At 35.6% G+C, this 20,846-nt stretch overlaps 1 protein-coding gene, 1 long non-coding RNA gene and 1 other non-coding gene across 4 annotated transcripts; 1 reads left to right on the top strand and 2 right to left on the bottom strand.

The window, feature by feature from the left end:
* Window positions 1-1,068: 1,068 nt before the first annotated feature.
* Window positions 1,069-16,439, top strand: dipk1b (divergent protein kinase domain 1B). Of its 2 annotated transcripts, XM_089123825.1 has the most exons (6): window positions 1,069-1,287; window positions 2,857-3,112; window positions 8,243-8,377; window positions 9,843-9,950; window positions 10,332-10,508; window positions 13,011-16,439. In XM_089123825.1, the coding sequence occupies exons 3-6, from the start codon at window positions 8,321-8,323 to the stop codon at window positions 13,821-13,823; spliced, it is 1,155 nt and encodes a 384-aa protein (XP_088979951.1). In that variant the 5' UTR covers window positions 1,069-1,287; window positions 2,857-3,112; window positions 8,243-8,320; the 3' UTR covers window positions 13,824-16,439. The 2 variants fall into 2 exon arrangements, with proteins under 2 accessions (XP_088979951.1, XP_039537833.1); XM_039681899.2 differs by lacking the exons at window positions 1,069-1,287; window positions 2,857-3,112 and adding an exon at window positions 3,939-4,824.
* Window positions 15,572-19,999, bottom strand: LOC120486057 (uncharacterized). The gene is made up of 2 exons (XR_016147786.1): window positions 18,881-19,999; window positions 15,572-18,789 (listed from the first exon to the last, which is right to left on the bottom strand). It is a non-coding gene; the product is annotated as an uncharacterized LOC120486057 (long non-coding RNA).
* LOC120486076 (small nucleolar RNA SNORA17) lies at window positions 18,896-19,025 on the bottom strand. Its single transcript, XR_005624102.1, has one exon. It is a non-coding gene; the product is annotated as a small nucleolar RNA SNORA17 (small nucleolar RNA).
* Window positions 20,000-20,846: the final 847 nt, after the last annotated feature.

The raw sequence follows: 20,846 nt of genomic DNA, 5'->3' as shown, positions 1-20,846 counted from the left end.
TAATAATAATGCAATATTTTTATTGTTGTAGTTGAATGATTAAGTTATTATTGTGTCTAAAAGCAGAATTTAAAAAGACAAAATTGAATTTTAAATGTTCACAACACATCGTTAGTATGAAAAAATATTATTCTGACCCTGTATCCCTAAAGATTCTGAGAATCCTCTCAGAGAGCTCCTAACTCCTAACGCCAGGAGTTTTAGCTTAGAAGTGATTCCAAAACATTTTCAGTGAACTCTGAGCAAGGAATGGATGGAAAATCCAATCTTAGTGAGCAGATGTGGTTGACCCCGTTGCTAGGTATGAGTCATCATTTCAAAAGCCGTGATTGGTTGATCCTACAAGTTTGATGAAAATGAACTTATGGTGATAATGAGCAAAGGATGTACCCTCAAATCAATAAACATAATTATACAGTCTAATCTTATGCAGACTGTAATTGTAAATCAAATTTCACATTCAAGAAAATATCTGGAAAATGAATAGTAAGCTGTAGGGGTTATAGCCTAACATTGGAATCTAAAATATGTGAAAACTTACACCCTGCTCATTATACCCTGTTCAAATAATGATTTGTGTCTTATTTGCTCATATTAATACCCTAGCTGGCATATTGTGTACTTTCACTCCCATATGGACCCCATTGAAAACAAGATGGCCTAGGCTATCTGAAGGGACTGTAGAAATTGCAACGTTACAACTCAGTGTGGTCTTAACGAGGGTAACACGGCTCAGCTTTTATCAATTTCTGTGATTGCTGGCTGGTCTATTTATGAAGGCTTGTTAACAAATATCCTACAAACACAGAAAACTGAGAAAAAAAAGTAAAAAATACATTTTGTGCAGCTGCTTAGGGGAACTCCTAAGCCACTAAAAGTCCTCTTCCCTGCTCTTAGCAGATCTCGCCTTAGGTCTGAGCTACAGAGTGATGATTAATTGATCAAACCAGTTAACCATTTTCTTTGAACCAGTTCACTGAAACGAACCGATTCTCTCAAATGATTCGGACTCCCCCACGCTCTGTCTTATGCACAAAAGAGCCTGCTGTAAGTTTGAATCCCTCCCATGTGTGTGTTTCCGGGTACTGGTTGCTTGTATTTCCTTTTCATGTGTGTTTGTTGCAAACTATAGTTTACTCGACATATTAGATTGTGGCAACATCTGGAGTAGGCCTATTTAATACCCCAATGGAACGTTCTGGAACAGTTGAGGACTTACACAGTTAACAGGACGATCCAGTTACTGGGACAAGTCTAGAGCACGGATCCCACCGGCACTGAACTAAAGTATTTACATCTTATTTGACTGTGTAAATTACTAACGTTAGTGAAAAAGGCGTCATGCTGTCTATACTTTTTCCTCTAGGCTACATCTTTGTGGTTATTTTATAGGCTGTTTAAATAATAAAAAGGGATATTTATTTATTTATTTATTTAAGTGAGAAAAATATCCAGTGTAGCCTATCAAAAATGTCTCTTTCCGCACTAAAATAAAAACGAGTTATTGAATAGACCAGTCACAGTGTTATTGATATTTTACTACAGTAACCCTGCTATAGTCCATAGGCTACAGTTTGATTTGCACAATGTGCTATTGCAAAACGTTTTACCAGAAAACGTAGGCTTTCTTGTCATTTTAGAATGCTAGGAAAAATCATGATGCCAAGCGCTGAGAAGTGAACAACCAGATTACCGATGAAAGGAGTTGCAGTTAACAAGATTAAATGATTAATCAGGGTGTGTAATCTGATCCAGCAGATCTTCTTCAGTGCTACATGTGGTCACAGAGTCATTTAGCTGTTTAAATGTGACCTGACCACAGTCACAGCTCTGGGCCTGTGTGTGTGTGTGTGTGTGTGTGTGTGTGTTTATTCTCGGACAGTTTCGTCCTTTTAGTGCCATTGCTTTAGTTTCAAGATACCTGCATCAATGTGTAAAATATAATGATTAGGCTATGCCAATTTGAAAATTGTTGCCTCCAAAACAAATTCTGAGTCACTAAAAAAGTGACCACAATCTTTATATTTATTATCGATTAATACAAGGAAAGAGTTGTCTTTTTTCAAAAAAAAAAAAAAAAAAAAAGCGACAATTTCTCAGCTGAGCTAAACAGCCAATCACAGCAGAGCTTCTGCTTCCGATCATGACGTCAGAGAGTAATGGTCAAGGGAGCACATCATGTCATCACCAGCTACGGTGACAATTTTCAGCTAAACTTTGTCCTCATAGATGTTGCCACACTGTTGAGACACTCTGGCCTTTTATTTAATGGAGGTTATTCAGAAATTTAGCAAGATGAGTTGTTTTATTATATCGATATGGATTATTTCTTGTGCACTCCTTATTGTTTCTGATTTATCTTAGCACAATTTTCCATGAAGCTTTACCGCACTCTGTTGGCCGTAACATGTATTGCAAGAAATGAATGGACATAATTTTGCCTTTAACTTCCTTAGAAAGTAAAATATAACAGAAAATACTACTGATTTTTTTTTAAAGTAGATTTTTAGATTTATTTGTTACATTATAAGAACTAAGCACACTGCTTAGGGCGTGCGACCTCTGACATAACAATTGTAAGTCGCTTTGGATAAAAGCGCCAGGCAGCTAAATGAATAAATGTAAATGTACAAGACTAACAGAGGGAATGTGAAGGCTTGACATAAGACAAGGACAACCAGTGACACAATCAACAACAACAACCTGAAAGAGGCCTGCACATTATATTTTTTTCGCTCAAAATGAACAAAATATAATGAACAATATAGTCAATATCATCAGTCAGTCTTGTTTTTGTAAGTAAGCCTTTTATAAGTGTTATATAAGCGGGATGTTTTTTTTTTGTTTTTTTTTCAGGAAATTGCATTACGTCACCTGTTTGTGCCTCGTCATATCCGTAAATAGAGAAAAGTTGCCCCGGCTACTTTGACACATGTATGTTGCGCGAGTGGTATAGGTTAGTTTTCACAATGAGCAAGAAAGGTTGACATCAGCTAAATCTCCAACTTCCGGGGAAGGAGGGACTGCTGGCAAAAAGAGAACAGAGCTCAGAATAAAACAAGAACCAGCAAAGGTTTGGCTTTTTGGAGATAACTGAGTGATGGTTTAGCAGGTGAGTAAGGTATTTTTTTTTATTATTATTATATTATTTTTTTAAATAAAAATATTATTTTTAAAAATATTATTTTTTAAATTATTATTATTATTTTTTTATTACAGATAAATTGCCATATTATGTATCTCTCCAGCCGAGTTCATTGTAAAAAGAATTATCTTCTGGATGGTCATTTCTCATTTCATTATGGGTTGTTGTTGCGGTGGAATTTATTTTGAAATAACCTGTGGATAGCTCATCTTCAGTCAGCTTGAGGTCCTTCTCATATAAATTGGTTATGTCCTTGAATGTTTTTAAATGTTTAGGGTAATTAAATCTCTCTCTTTTTTTAGTTATGAGAAAGAAGCATTCATACAGCCATTCGTCCATTTGGCTTTTCCAAAACACAACTAAAAAATGTATTTTTCTTCTGCAAAATAATTGCATTTTTTTTAACCGCTGTGGCCATACTATTAAGTATACTATATAATATACTATAAATTATATCTAACTGACTAAAATATAATTGAATTTAGCTGAGTTTCATTTCTATTATTCAGAAATATTCTAGAATTATTAGCCAACAATGCATTTGACACTTCAGTTACTTTTAGACTACAAATTTACATAAGAATGTGCAAAAAACTGCTGATTTTCAAGATAGATTTATCTTTTTCTTGTTCTATTCTATTTTATTAAAGGGATTCCTTATTCTTTTCTGTTCTATATAAAATGTTGATAATTTATTTTATATATATTTTATTCAAAATGTCTTTCTATTTAGCCTCATGTATAGGTTTTAATATCCTTGAAATATAATTTTTGTCTTTGTTCAAATTCAAGGGGTATTCTTATATTGTGTTTTAATAAAAAAAAAAAACGAAATTAAAGATATTTTAAAACCGAAAAAAATACATTTTTCGATTCTAAATGTCACATTTAAAGGGATAGCTAAAATGAATTATATCCAGTTGTCTGTGTTCTGGGATAGTATGCTATATTGTATTATTATTATTTTTTAAAGCGACATTAAATGTATTTTTATCGAAATAGATGTATTTGATCCAATTTAAAAAGATTATCTTATCTTTATTTTATTGTAATAAGTCGTATTTAAAGGGACAGTATTGTTTGTTTTCTGTCGGTAGTGTAAATCAGGGTCTCTTCCCCTTTAAGGCGCTTTGTAGAGTCAGAGAGGCCGAATCTCCAGCTGATCGTCAGTGATTCTCATTCTCACACCGTCTCTTCCACACGATTCGCGCGTATCCTAAGCAGAATCAAACATCTCTCTTAAATATCTTGCAAATATTAGTCCTAGTTTTTAAAGCATCTTTGGCCGTGTCGTATCTCGTCGCGGTCGCGCGAGGATGATGCCTGGAGCTCGCGCGTCTCTGGATGCAGCGCGTGCAAATGGATGCGTGTGCGCGCGCGTGCCCTTGAGTTGAGCACCACCAGCATGGGATGTTTCTCCATCACACGGCCGATTGCATATTGAAACAAAAGCGCGGTGCTATAAAATAAGAGCAGATGATTATTTTGACTCTTTATTGTGCCGGAGAACACCGCTGGCGTGTCGTCTGTAAAGGAGAAAACGAGATGAGAAAGTGACGGCGTGTTTGGAGGGGAATATCTGTAATTGTGCTGCGCATCATCAGTGTGTGAAGATGCCGAGGAGTTTACGCAGGCTGGTGCACTTGGTGCTCTTCTGTCCCTTATCTAAGGGTTTACAGGTAACTTTATTCACTCGAATGACGATGTTTGGGAATAATTTTCCCACGGAAACCTTTTAAAGGAATTGAAATGACACAGTAGCACAAAAGTACCATGGTACATTACCATATTTTTTTTTTATCAAGGTAATGTTTCCTGGGCATTGTATTACCATGAATACTGTGTAAATACCATGAGACATAAAAATGGAAGTCATTCTGCTCTATGAGAGGGGGAACCGGGGATAGTTAGAATTTTTACTCTAATATAGATAGGCTATAGCTATCTCATGGCAGGTTATATTTTGAAAGTCAATTTCTGCTAGCTATTAAATATTTTTACCATTTTTGCCCAGAAATATGTTGACATTTCTCATGGCAGGTTTAATTTTAAAAGTCAATTTCTGTTTTACTTATTTACATTTTTGTCCAGAAATATGTTGACATTTTGACACCTTGCCCACTTATAGGGGGAACCTGCTAGTAAATAACCTATTTTAGGCTTTTCAGAAAAATCTAAACAACAATACACGGAAAATAAATAAATTAAAATATATATATATTAGGTCTGTCAAACAATTAATCGCAATTAATCGAATCCAAAATAAAAGTTTGTGTTTACTTAATATATGTGGGTGCACTGTGTATAATTATTTTGTGTGTGTGTATATATATATATATATATATATATATAAACACACGCATGTATATTTAAGAAAAAAATATTATTTATATATAATATATGAATATTTACATATAATATAAATTATATATAAATCTATATACAGTATATATATATATATGAAAATATTTCTTAAATATATTCAAGCATGTGTGTGTATTTATAATATAATTACACACAGTGCACCCACATATATTATGTAAACAAAAACTTTTATTTTGGATTCGATTAATCGCGATTAATCGTTTGACAGCCCTAATATATATATATATATATATATATATATATATATATATATATATATATATATATATATATAAAAATATTGCACACTTATTATTAAAACAACAAATATGTTAAAGGCAATATGTATTATGTAAACATATCAAAAACTTCTGTTGAAAACATACGTTTGTGTAATTGTACTTTTAAAAGTTCCTGAAATACTGTCTTTGTGACCCAGTGTGACAACTAGCCCCAGTCACCCCTGTTCTATCACATAGTATGTTATGAGCATTTGATACCATCACTGAATCTCCTGATTTATATGCATTGGATGCTTCGTCTCTATTGTTAAAAGAAAGGTTACATAAATCTTAAGAAAGAGGATCTGTCATTTTAAATGTTGCAGTTAATATACTGTTTTCCCATCTTTAGCTGATCTCACACACATACACACGACTGATGCTTAATGCACACACTCTATGTTGACAATATTTCTGTAAATCCGCGCTAAGATCTCTCTTTCATAAGTGCACACAGCGGAAGTGCGCACTGTGACCGGTTAAAACTGTGTAGGTCAACTCCTTGCACTGAAGATGGCACAGATTTCAAATGTATCTTTCTTTTCTCTCGTACAAGAGAACAAAAACAGCAGAGATTCAGCCTGAAGTTACACAAAAGCACTAGAGTTTTACTGGTGTTTTATTCCATGCAATTACAATGGATGGGAACTGCGGCTTTCGGTCTTCAAGAATGATGCAAAAACTTAATAACACATAAAAGTGATCCGGATGACTTGTGTGCTACATTCCAAGTCTTGTTCCTTTGTGTAAGGAACTGACTATTTGTTATATCTAATTATTGTTGTAATATAACTACACATTAATATGCATACTTGCATGCAACTAACCCTAATCTAAAACTAAACCCTAATTCTAAAGCCCAGAGTATGCTATCAAAGTATACTCCATTTGATAATGTGGCCAAATGCATGTTGTCAACACATCTTTGTTGAGTGTCTGCCCTATTTTTTTCATAAGTTATGACCAAAGAGAGATAAAATGTCTTCATATTAGTTTAAATCAAAGTTGTGGCGATCTCATAAGCCCCTCACACAAGAGCTTATCAATGCGGGTGTCTGTTGTTGTCTTTTTGGTGAACAAATCACTCTGGCTAGTATTGAGATCAATGGATTCATTGAAAAGATTTTACTCGAAAGAATGAATCGTTCATGCATACAACCATTTCTACTTTTGTGAACTCTAATGCAGGTGTCAGGACGAGATAGGGTGAAATTGTTCATGATTGTGGTCATATGACCTCTTTTTTTGATACTTGCATGGTGTTTTTACATGCTTTTGAAAGCCTTGTTAGTTGTATTTGCATGTCATTTCAATTGCAATGTTGTTTTGAAGTTAACGATGACATAATGTTAATTTTTCAATGAAAAATTAATTCAGTGCATATTTTTGCATGACAAATGTATTTTAAAAACTGATTTTTTTTGGATTGATTGTTCAGGCCTTGTTTTCAGAGAACACACACACAGAGTGAATTTAGGTGTCTAATAACAGTTGTCTGTATCAACAGGCAGTAATCGGATATGTGTGTTCACTCACTTTCCCAGTCGAGCACAGAGGACCGTTGCTGCCTTCGGCATTCAGTGCCCTTTTACACCTGAAAACTGTCCAAGAGAAGATGTTTAATCTTGTTAGGACACATGCTAATGACCATTCAAATCTTTCCCTGTTGCTTTCTCTCTCAAAGTAGCAACGCTATCGTTCCATCACAAGCCAACTTGCCCTATTCAGATTTTCTGCTCAAATCAAAAATGTTTTTCAAATGACCTTTTAAATGTGGCACAAATCCTGCATTAAACACTCCACCACCCTGGCATATTCATCACAATGTCATCATCAGGTTTCAACATGTAATTTAAGAATATATTTGTTCTTATATAAAAATAAGACTTCCAGTCATCATTTCACTGTTCCAAGCAAAACATTTGAGACATAATGCACATCGATAAAAATAACATTTAAATTTGAAATGTATTTTAAAAAGAAAAATATATTTAAATGAATATTACTATATTTTTTACATATTTGTATATGCACATTTTTGTGCAATACTTAATGTAGTTATTGTGTAAATAAATTATTCTAAATAATTTGCCTGTATATCATAAAATTATGACAATACTTGAATTAAGATTTATTATGTACATCAATAAATATTACATTTCGCTTATTTTTTAAAAATGTTTGACCTTTCTTTGTAATACTTAATATATTTATTGTAAGGAAAGAAATAAATGGCTATAAATTATTGATTTAATGAAAGGTTGAGTTAAGATTGATATTATACAAATAATTATTTTTTATTAGCCTACTCTGCACATTGAAAAATTCGGATATTTATCTAATTTATTTACACACATGAAATTGGAAATAAGATCGAATAAAAAATGTAATGTAAACAAGAGCTTATATATGTCATGTGAAATATTGTTGAGTGTATGTTTGTTTCTTTCAGTCCCGCTTACCTGCAGTAAAGGTCAAGTACCTGTTGGTGGCGTGGTTTGGGATTCTGGTGGCCAGCTGGGTGATTTACATGCAGTATTCCTCTTATTCCGAGCTCTGCAGAGGACACGTCTGTACCATGCTCATCGTAAGTCACTGCGTCCTCCATAATGCATAAGTTGAGCTGGACATCTCTTCCCATGAGCCCCATTCCCTGCCACTTAGGTGGAATCTGCGTAGAATAGAGAGGTTTTGCCACTTATGACAGAGAGTAAGTGTCTTATGATGATTCAGGATGATGGACAAACACCTCAGTGCAATCTCATTTAGTACATACTGTACACACAGATGGGGTATATTTATGCTGTTTTGCCCTCTTGTATTAGTCACTGACAGGAAGTCATTGCACATACAGTAACTGAAAAATTAAAAAGAGAAAGTGAGAGAGTTGGCAGTTCATAATTATGCTGTTATTGAAACCACATTTAACCTTCAAATGGTCTTCGTTTCCTGTTTATACTTCTGGGCTTCGGGGTCGATACCACCCCAACAAGTGATTGAGTAATTGTACAAAAAATATACATTTTTAATCATAAAAATAATATATCATTTTTTTTTTTACTTCTCATCTATTCATTAATGCTGTGTTTTTGGAGATATAAAGTACTTTTGTATCCATATACCACACAATTCCTCAATTACACCATTAGCTTTAGCATTAGCATATGAAATGTTATTTTTATGATGCATTGCATTTATGCACTAGTACTAGGCCTTCATTTCTGTGTAAAAAGTTTCAGATTTATGCCAGATTTTTTTTTTTGACACTTGAACAAAATTTATTTAGTTCTTTTCACATTTACCATTCATTTCATTTTTTTTACATACCTTCAGAACAACCAAATCAAGCCCAGTTTGTGTGTGTGTATAGATAGATAATGTATGAAAAGTCACAAAATCTTATTCCACTGAGATGAAGGGAACCTTTTTTTTGTTAAGTAAAAGTCGATTGGGGTCGTATAGACCCCATGACCCGATTGAGGGCTACAAAATTCTCCATTTTATTGTAACAGTATGCTAATTATGTGGTGTGATTGAGTTTAATCACGAATTCGATATTCAGCTACAGGATGTAAAATATTCACATATTCTTTCTTAAAAAGATCTTATCTTCTCACCGTCTTGTATCAAACGAATTGCCTTTCTGCGCCTCTCAAAGTGATGTTAGAATGTACATCTGTTATATCTGTGCGTCACGGTTATAGTTTAGACTCTTGGTGAGGCCCAGAGAAAGGAAGCTCTTTTCAGCTTTTGTTTTGCAACGTGCATGTTGACAGCCACTTTGATAGATACTGTATCAGAAATGAAAACAAGAAAAAAGTAAAACGCTGCCTTTAGAGTGATCTGTGCATTTGTGGGTCATTATCTGCCCAAGCACCAATCCATCATAACATCATGAATGATCCGTTTGTCCTCCAGTGGCTGGAACAAGGCTGTTAAATTTAGAATAGATGGCAAGATGTAGTATATACAGTATGTGACATTTGTGGTTAATGCCTGTCCTTTTCCTGTGTGTGTGTGTGTGTGTGTGTGTGTGTGCGTGTGTGTTTTAGTGTGACCATTATCGCAGAGGCATCATCTCGGGATCAGTGTGTAAGTCTCTCTGTGAGGAGAAAACGCTGTCTTTTCAACACTGTCTTTCAACATCACCAACACACCAGGTAAATGCACGCATGGATGATTCTTAAAGAAAATAAATAAGAAACTATAATTTCCAGGTTTTTGCATCACATTTATTTTCCATAAAAAAAGTATTTTTCTCCAGGCAATAAATCTGGACTTAAATTAATATTTACCCTTTTTTTTACATGCATTATCCTCAATGGTGATTTTTCCTATACTGCAATGTTATCTTTTTACTATATTATTTTAATATTTTGAAATTAATTTATTTGATTTATTGACATTTGTATTTTTTTTTTCATTTCATTTTTTTGCCTCAATGTGATTTATTATTATTTTTTTAAATTATGGTTCTAAATAGGCATACATATGTCACACACGTTAATATATATATATATATGTGTGTGTGTGTGGTGCAGGTGTACAGTGCTGTGTGGAAGCAGAAATCCTTGTTGGTGAAGTGTGGTATTGAAGAGAGCATGAGAGGAGAAACGGATCCTGACACTCCACTACTGCATGACAACAACCTCTATGATAAACCCACACGCGGAACATCCATGGATGAATTCAGAGCGATGCTGCATTCCTTCCTCAAGGTCTCTTCATCTACTACAGCTCCTTTATTGTCAATTTTTCACATTAAAAGCAAATATCAGAGTAAACCAGACCTGCAGTTGACAGAGAAACCAGTTTTGTTGTGTTTAGACATTTCTAATCCCATCTTGTTTTAAGTTTACCATTTAAAGGAGAACTCCGGTGCAAAATGAACCTTTGGTCTAATAAAACATCAGTACCTAGTCAACCGTTCTCTGGGATTTGTTTTCATGATAATCAAATGTAAAGAGTTCTATCTCTAAAAACTGTTTAGTGTATAACGCTAGTATATGGGGGCATATAATAAGTAAAAAGAAATCGCTAGTTAATACCACGAACAAGGCTCAAAATAGTAACACAGTAACATAATGAGGGTCCCTAAATAAAAAACGAAGCATTGAGAACTTTGTAAGTGTACAGACTGTTCAATAAGAAGATACTTTATAAAGACTTTGTGTATACAGGCAGTAGCCATCTTTGGAAAACAGTCTCGACAAGTCGAACCACGAACGCTGTTCATACAGTTCAGCTTACTTGGCACGTCGTTCGTGGTTCGACTTGTCCAAAGATGGCTCCACCTGTATACACGAAGTGGACTGTCTTCATAAAATATGTTCAGATGCAAAAGTGCCATTTAAAATTTTCTTCTAAAATGATCATTTTTATCAAGCTTGTATATTTAAGTTCAGTGATTTCACTTAAATGGCAATGAAGATTACCTATTAATTGTCATTTAAGTGAAATTACTGAACTTAAATTTACAAGCTTGATAAAAATGGTCGTTTTAGAAGAAAATTTCAAATGGCATTTAGAGGCTTTTGCATCTGAACTCTTCATGTCTTCTTATTAAACGGTCTGTACACTTACAAAGACAGTCCACTTCGTGTATACAGGTGGAGCCATCTATGGAAAAGTCGAACCATGAACGACGTGCCAAGTAAGCTGAACTGTATGTAGTTCAGCGAACTTCTGAACTGTATGAACGGCGTTCGTGGTTCGACTTGTCAAGACTGTTTTCCAAAGATGGCTCCTGCCTGTACACACGAAGTGTACTGTCTTTATAAAGTATCTTCTTATTAAACAGTCTGTACACTTACAAAGTTCTCAATGCTTCGTTTTGTATTTAGGGACCCTCATTATGTTACTGTGTTAGTGTGGGGCTATTTTGAGCCATGTTAGTGGTATTAACTAGTGATTTCTTTTTACTTATTATATGCCCCCATATACTAGCGTTATAAGCTTAACAGTTTTTAGAGATAAAACTCTTTACATGATTATCATGAAAACAAATCTCAGAGAATGGTTGACTAGGTACCAATGTTTTGTTAGACCAAAGGTTCATTTTGCGCCAGATTTCTCCTTTAATGCCATGATTTTCAATATTGATTAAATGAAATCACCATTCAATGATCAGGAATATATGAAGAATATTTGCTGTATCACCCAGCCCTAATTGTGACTGATATTTGAGATGTTAATGTCCTGCAGAGCAAAGCAGAAACTGAGCTAAAGACAGTCTAAGCCTCTCTAAGCTTTCGGCTGTTCCTTATTCTCTTGCAGAAGGGTGAAAATGGAGAGAGAGCAGGGGAGGGAGTGGGGTAACAGGGAAGAGAAGCCAAAAATAACTGAAGGAGCTTTAAAAGGTCACAGCCAGAACAATACACTCACTTTCAGTGTCACGGGGTAGAACAACAAACACACACGCTTAAACGTACAACGTACACAAATGCTGTAAATGGCCATGCACACTTCAGTATACACGCATACATGTGTACTTGGTAAAGACTGTCATTTACTGTAAACTTCTCATGAAATAAAAGTTTTGTGGCTTTTAGTCCATGTCTGTTAATGTTGATGCTAGTGTAGGTACTGAAATTTAAAAAATGTGAAGATACTAGCATTTCCCTCTAGCATTTTGAGCGATGTTGAACAGATTCTTAAATGTCTCTGATTGGCTACTGCGTTGACATGCTCAACATATATATGTCTCTGATTGGCTATTGTGTTTACATGCTCAACATATATGTCTGTGAATGGCTACAATCAATGAACAATGCTTCAAAAACATGTCTTCACCGAGTACTTACACAGATACACACAGGAGCGTTTGAAAGCAGGTGGATCTGTCTATCAGTGAAAATATTAGGGATCCGCTGATAGACGCCTGCTTTCAAACGCTCCCGTGTGTATCCGTATAAGCGCTCGGTTAAGACATGTTTTTGAAGCGTTTATCATTAGAGACATATATGTTGAGCGTGTGAATGCAATGGCCAATCAGAAGTGTTTAATAATCCATTCAACAGCGCTCTCAAAATTCTTGACGGACTCGAAAATTCGTCACATTTTTAAAATGTAATTACCGGCTTGGTACCGAAGTCAGTAGCGTCTGTTAGTGTACACCTTACACAATTGGCAAATAAATTATTTTTATCTTGTACATGCTCTCTAGAGTGAATACTTCCCCGTTCCTTAATGTTTCCCTTTCTTCTCTCCTTCCTTCACAGGACAGCGTTGGAGAGCAATCGTCTCTTAGCACCCTTGTAACCCGTGTGATTTCTCTAGCTGATGTCAACGGTAATGGCAAAGTTTCATTAGCAGAGGCGAAATCCGTGTGGGCTTTGCTTCAGATCAATGAATTTGTTCTGATGGTGGCACTGCAGGATAAAGAACATGCTCCTCACCTATTAGGCTTCTGTGGAGACCTTTATGTGACCGAACACGTAGCACACAGCGCCCTCTTCAGGCTGGAGGTGCCTGGCTGGCTGCAGCCAGTATTTCCTGAGGCGCTAGGTGTCGCTCTAAACCAGTGGCTTGCTCCTGCGTGGCCCCGCAGGGCTCGAATAACCATTGGACTGCTGGAGTTCGTGGAGGAGGTGTTTCATGGCGTTTACGGAAGCTTCTACATATGCGATGCAAGCCCGAGAAGGGTTGGCTACAATGCAAATTATGACTTCAAAATGGCTGACCTTCAGAGCGTAGCATCGGAGGCAACCATCAAGGGGTTCCTGCGAGGGAGAACTTGCGAGGCAAATGCCGACTGCACTTACGGGCGAGATTGCACTGCGACATGCGACCGATTGGCAAGGCAGTGCAATGTGGAGGTGGTGCAGCCCAACTTGGCCAAGGTGTGTGCGCTACTGCAGGACTTCCTACTCTTCGGAGCACCATCAGACCTGAGGGAGGACCTAGAGAAACAGCTGCGCACCTGTGTGACTCTCAGTGGGCTTGCATCACAGATGGAGGTGCATCATTCCCTCGTTCTGAACAACCTCAAAACACTACTGTGGAAGAAGATCTCGGATACCAAGTACTCTTGAGACCAACATAGGGATGATCAAGAGAAAGGCAACGAAGAGCAGGAGAATTGGAGACTTCCTGAGAGCAAAAGTGGGGTCGGCACAGCAGCCTCTGAAGGGGCCAACAGAACAGCTGAACTCTGCCAGCTACTATGGACCTAAAATCTGTTGACCATCAATCGTCTTTGAAGAAGAATATAGTGTATGCTCAGAAAGGGCATACATCCCCACCTACTATTTTCATCAAGCGAATCAAACGAAGATCCTTTAATCCTAAAGAAACGCATTCGGAAGACTTTTTTGTTCACCTTTACCCGAAAGATTTACGGTGAAGTTAGGAACAAAAACAATTGGAGAACATTTGACTGTGCTACACCTTCCCAAATTGTACTTTAAATCCTACTTGGTCAACTTTTGGTTAAGGACCAGAGCTGCAAGCACAATAATAGTAGGGTCAATTCCAAGTAGAAGTAACCAAGGAAAGGAGAAAAGGAGAGATTGGTCTTGCTCTACATCCCCACCCTCTATTTTATTAGGTTTCATTTTACGTTATTCATCTGAAACCCCTTTAAAGCTATAGAAAAACTATTGGAAAAACTCTTTCCTTTGGCCGAAATTTCCAAGTTGAAGTTAAGAGTCTAATTAGGAACAAAGACAACTGAAAGACTTTCTTTGACCATGCAAAACACCTTCCCAAAACCTTGAGTCCTGCTCGGTGAAGGACTGGTTAAAAGGATTGTGGCTGCAAGCTCAAAGATAAAAGGTTGATTCCATTAATTAGTCACCCAAGGAAAGAGTTTGCAAGAGAACAGCCTTGCCCTACAACTGTAATACCCTTAAGCATGACCTGCAATTTTTGGTTGCAACAGTTTTTGTGAGTTGCTTCTTGAAGGGTAAACTACATCCACACCTGTTTTGACTTTAAACATGGAACAAGAGGGATCTTTAGCAACGTTTGGAAGCACCCTTCCTTTTAAGTCAGGACTCTACGCCAAAACCTGTAACTCAACCAAGACGTCAACGCTGTAATGAGTATGAGTTAAAGGAATGAGTAAAGGTTATATTTAGCCTATGTCTTTTTACAGAGAGTGTGTGTATTCTAGGAGGATGCTTTATCTCATGTTGTAGTTTTACAGGAAGGACATTCCTTTTCTGAGCGGTCTAAAGCATTTGTGATGGGATTTGCTATGCTTGAACGGTGAGATTACTTACTGTGTTTCTCAGGGTATGTGGGTTTATGTTTGAACGTGTTTCGAAAATGATTACTATTAAAGGGATAGTTCACTCAAAAATAAACATTTTGTTATAATTTACTCCCCTCACACTCATGTTGTGTCAAACTTGTATGTGTTTCTTTGTTCTGTTAAACACAATAGGATATTTTAAAGCGACACTGTGTGATTTTTACCCCCATCTAGCGGTGAAAAGGTATATGACCACCCAGTGAATATTAGTTTCTGTTCCTCTCAATTCCGATTTCGTTTTAACTCCTACGGTGGCCACTGTAGTCCAAGATTAACATGGCTTCCAGTTCGACCTCGTCCATGAGTGTTAACTCAAACATAAACGCGAAAGGCGAAGCTTGAACTAACAGGTATGTCCCTCTTTGGCTAATGTACTTTCAAGATGGAGGGGCAACATGGCGACCGACATTAGAACCCCTTACCCGTATGTATTTTCAATGGCATATTATACACTCACGAGAATACTTTATTACTTGAACAAAGTAAATATACATTAATGAGCACATATATTTTTGAAAGAACTAAGTGTTTTTAGCTAAGAATAAACTAAAAGAGTTACACAGTGTAACTTTAAATAATGCTGGTAATCAAACAGTTGACAGTAACCATCGACTTCCATAGAATCTTTTTCCTACTCAATTGGAAGTCAATGGGTCCATCAACTGTTTGATTGCCAACAATCTTTAAAACGTCTTTTGTGTTCAACAGAACAAAGAAACTCATACAGGTTTGGAACAACTTGAGTGCGAGCAAATGATGACAGCATTTTCATTTTATTAAACTATCCCTTTAACATTAAACAATATGGTGATGAACATAAAGTAAAGTTTGAGGAATCACGGTCTAGTGACTGTATGTGCAGGTATGTAAAACATATTTGCATATAAACCTGAAAGTGCGTGTGTATACTGGAAACACTTATACTTAACTCACAGTAGACACTTTTATAAACATCTTGCATCTCATCAATACTAAACGACGTGCACATTTCACAAATAACCAACAGGAAGTACATCTACTTTATTTATATTTACATTGAGACATGTGACCAAGTGAACATTTAAAAACTCCTGTTTTCGTCTTTTTCTCCTGCCTGGCTTTGTGGGAACAATCCTGAAATGTGGTTCTTACACAGATTCACACACATACTTAACCTATGCGAGAATTGATTTCGAAAGGGCAACAAGCTTATGTCTTCTAGTGTGTGCTAGGCTTTTCATGTTGTTGAATGAAGTGATTTTGTGTACTATTAAGTCATATTTCTTATTTTATTCTGTCTCAGTGTGGAGAGCAGCACAATTAGCATCTGGCTTTGTTCAGGCTCCTAAATATTTATTTTATCTCCATCATCCTGTTCAACTATTATTCACTTAGTAAATGTTTGAAACTCAAATTTTCGTACGTGTGTTTTATTAAATAGGTTTTTTGTGTGAAGTACTGGCACAAAATGTACAGCTCTTGGGAGGTCAAACCCAAATGCACGTATCCTTTTACCTGACCTTTAGAAAGAAACAAGGAATCTGCATTAGTCAAGGAGGTCTCCCAAAACCTCTGCTTTAAAGGGATGCGTTACTAACAGAAGCAAAACTTGTACATTCACATGCTGGACTGGCAAAGACTGAAAACTCAAATAAAAAAATCTGGTAACACTTTACAATATGGATGCACTAAAATGCATCAATTTATGCTTAACTAATGCACAGATAATCATGAGTTAATGTATAACTCATGAAGAACTAAACCATTAATTAATGATTACTGCATCAGCAACTAATAAAGAGTCTATATGATTAATAGATTAAGTAATGCATTCATTGCTATTAATTCAATTTGTCATTGTGTATTAATTCCTTAATAACATATTTTATGAAATAATAGTGTAAATTAATGTGTTAATTACCACAATTAGACAAAGCTATGCACTTCAACTTCCAGTTGTCTGCTTTAATTAATCATTAGCTAATGATTTGCAAAGGCATCATTATGTTATGACTTTACTTGCTGGGGCACATCATTGTTAACTAGTCATTTAGTAATTGTAGTAATTTGCACATGAATTTGCACTAACAATGAAGTAATTAATCATGTATTAATGCATATTAGTGTTCCTCTCATACTGGTAATTAACATTATTAACACTATTAGTTAAAAAATTAGTATGGAATCAATCCACAATTACATATTAAATTAATAACAATTCATGTATAAACTAATACATTAAACTTACAGACTCTTAATTAGTCCCTAATGTGGTAATCATTAATGAATAGCTTAGATAATCATTATTTACAAATCAATTCAGTTTTATCTGTGCATTAGGTAAGCATGAATTAATCCTTATTAGTGCACCTGTATTGTAAAGTTACCAAAAATCTTTAGTCTAAATTTTAGACTTGTTTTATTAGTTCCTAAAAAATACAATAATCTGACTCTAGATGCAGATATTTATTATAGCATATTTTACATGTATTTAAAGCATTTCATATTTAAAATGTGAACTTGCGTTACTATGTAAAGCTGAATTTTCAGCATCTTCAGTGTCACATGATCCTTCAGAAATCATTCTAATATGCCAATTTGCATATTTCTTACTATCAATATTGAATAAAACGTTTGCAAGAATAGAATCTATTTGAAATAGAATTTTTTTTAAAACAATGCATCCTTGCAGAATTTTTTAACTATATCTTCATAACCCCAAACTTTTACTTTTTTCATGATCAATTATGGAGAAAGACACATTTATTTTGTGATAGTGACCAGTTCACTGTGAATTAAACTGACACTGGATTATTGATGCGACTGAAAACAACTTTCCACTTGGCTCGTTAAAACAACTGACCAATCAGAATGAAGGATGTTGTGGATGATGGTCATGTGATCTTGTTCAGCTGGCCCAAAGAGCAGGTGGAGATCAACAACCCGAGTTGAGTCAGACACATGTGGCACACAGCAGATGAAAATGTTTCGATCAGCTGACTCGATCCATTTGATTTGTCATGTTTCTGAAATTAATAAAGCAAAATAAAGATTGAAGCAAAGATCCACCTCTGAGTAAGTAAAAATCACAACACACTTCACACAAAATCAAACGGTTTTATCAGCAGGAATCTCGAGACTTTTTAATTAAATAGAAAATGTTGAATTAAATAGCTGATTATCTGAATTAGAATAAATTAAAACCTAAACATATTGCAGATAACAGCATGACAGTCATGCAAAGTTGTTTGGAAATGGAAAAGATTACAGACTGGTCTATTATTCAAACTGTCAGGTCTTTAAGATCTTTAAGGTCTTTAAGAGGAGTAGTACTGTGTTAAAGTGCCTCTGTTATGCTATTTTAAAGGTTCCTAATGTTGTTTTGGAGGCTCCTACAACAGGTTTACATGCAACATGTTAAAAAACGTTACTTTTCTCCTGGTATACATTGCAGCATCACCCTTTTTCTCACAATGTCCAAAATCCCTCTCACATCCCTCCTTTCTGAGCGCCTGCTCAGCTCTGATTGGTCAGATGGTTCAGTCTGTTGTGATTGGTCTACTCTGCTCTGATTGGTCAGGTGGCCCAGTCTGTTGTAATTGGTCTACTCTGCTCTGATTGGTCATATGGTCCAGTCTGTTGTGATTGGTCACAACTGTAATATCTGAAAAAGCATAATAGGGGCACTTTAAGTCACAAGTTAATGGAGCTCCATTCTTCATCCATTCCATTTCTGTCTTGAGTTCACAAAGCACAGTTAGAATCTAGAATATTCAACTACAAAAACAGTTATGGGGATAATGGAGTATATGGAAAGAGTTTAACAGACTAAGACTAATGGACACAAACACACACTGAGGTCTGGGTTGGGTTATCCGGCCTCGTTCCAAGCCCCAGGTCCACCGTGCAGGACAGCAGGGTCGATCACAAGCCAGTTTCTTTTTGCCCACTTTTGGCACAACAGTGGCATCACAGCCAGAGTTACGTCTCACAGGGCAAAACCCAGATAACACAAACACACTAATGGACTTGACTTTAGCAAAAACTTTTTAAAAAATCTGTTTGTACAGAATTATTGTGCAAACATTGGCATTGTATTTCTATGCATGTATAATGCAGTTGTATGTTATTGTTATTGCTGAATATATTATGTAAAACACTTTTACTTTTAATTAGAAAAATGCTACATATAAAGTTTATTTACACTAGTAAAGTAGTAGTATTTTTAAATTTTTTCAAAGAAGTCTTTTCTGCTCACCTAGACTGCATTTATTAGACTGTCATTTTGATCAATTTAACACGTTGCGAGTGAGCGAGCTGCCTGTGACAAGTTGGCCGCCAGGTGCAGACGTCGACCTCCATTGGCCAGCAGCGTGGACGAGATATCTAACCTTTATATAGATATCTCTGGTTACAGTACTTTGCATTGTGACTGACAGCAGTGAGTGTCACAAATCACGTGTCTTGCGCTCTCACGCTCCCTATCGACACGAGCACTCTACTGAAACACGCGCTGGCTCGTCCATGTGTCTATGTATCTGAGAATAAAAGTACTAAAACATGACAGCACGGTCACATTATAGGATTTTAACAGCATAATCCAGTTTTAACATCAAAATCCAGGATTTTAACATCAGAATCCAGAATATTGCACTGTAGAGCATGCAACACGTGGGCGGTTTAAGGGTTTAAGCCATTATTAAGCAGGACGGTGAGTTGTGTCTGTGAACAACATTGCATACGTTATACCAATCGACCTTATTTAATACGATTAATTAATGCATCATAAATACTATTACATATAACTTTTTATGACGCCACACTCATTACCCTTACTAAGTATTCCAATGCATAGGATCTAATGTGGCAAGATCTTATACAATACAATAAATAACATACAATGCCAATCTCTACATAATAAAATCCTAACGCACAAATGATTTTGCTTTATGAAATCAAGATATATGTAGATGTTCTCACCTTCATTGCAGAAAGAAAAAGACCCAGCGAGTCCAGAGGAGTGGCTAAAGATATTTATAGTAAGAAGTATGGCAGCCTGCTGGGACATTAAAGGCACAACTAAGTATATTCAAGCATTTCAGTAATGATATCGCTTAGAGAAGTTAGAACGAGTATTTTCATTTCATTGTCAAGTTGTCAAAGTTAATATTACTGAAATCTCAGTTGTTATGATCTATTAATTACATGTTTTTGTTTTTTAATTGTTGTGGGTTCCCTATATTATTATTAACATTAATGATTATAATGAATTGGTTTGATTATTAGGATTTTTGGTCTGGTTTTAATACAATTCACCGCACCAGTAAAACTCACACAAAACAGTTAATAATGTTAACTATATACCAAGCAAGCAGTTCAAATTCAACAATGACAAAACCACATTACAAAATAAAACATTTCATTTTCACAAGCTCTTTATACTGTATAGCCTTGAATTACAACTTTTTTTTAACTTCAAATGTTTTGTTAATTTTGCTTGTCATTTTGCATTTTAGGCTGCAAGTGTAATTCTTTATATTAAATTAAATATATGGAAATGACACGTTTGTGATGACAAGTTTCAGCGGTCTTCGGCATCATAAATCCAGCAAAGTTTATATATATATATATATATATATATATATATGTATGTATTATATGTATAATAACCAAGTAGAGTCAGCGTAGCACGCAGCGCCATCTGTTGGTGAAAATAATCACTATACAATTGCTCCTATAACCAGCAGGCTGCTGTTTGTTGGTCAGGCTTTTTTTGCAATGTATTTGCAGGTTATTTTGAACGAGCAGTAAAACAGGAACA

This window comes from Pimephales promelas, chromosome 19 (assembly GCF_988280905.1).
Source record: "Pimephales promelas chromosome 19, fPimPro1.hap1.1, whole genome shotgun sequence".
NCBI classification, from domain to species: Eukaryota; Metazoa; Chordata; class Actinopteri; order Cypriniformes; family Leuciscidae; genus Pimephales; species Pimephales promelas.
Note: the sequence above shows the minus strand (reverse complement) of the source record. Positions and strands in the feature narration are given on the sequence as shown.

What these genes read in the sequence shown, in the direction of transcription:
- dipk1b (XM_039681899.2), top strand. Translation starts at nt 4,759, where the DNA reads ATGCCGAGGAGTTTACGCAGGCTGGTGCACTTGGTGCTCTTCTGTCCC. An exon ending in CCTTATCTAAGGGTTTACAG is followed by an intron (nt 4,825 to 8,242) that starts GTAACTTTATTC and finishes TGTTTCTTTCAG; the next exon opens with TCCCGCTTACCTGCAGTAAA. An exon ending in CAACATCACCAACACACCAG is followed by an intron (nt 9,951 to 10,331) that starts GTAAATGCACGC and finishes TGTGTGGTGCAG; the next exon opens with GTGTACAGTGCTGTGTGGAA.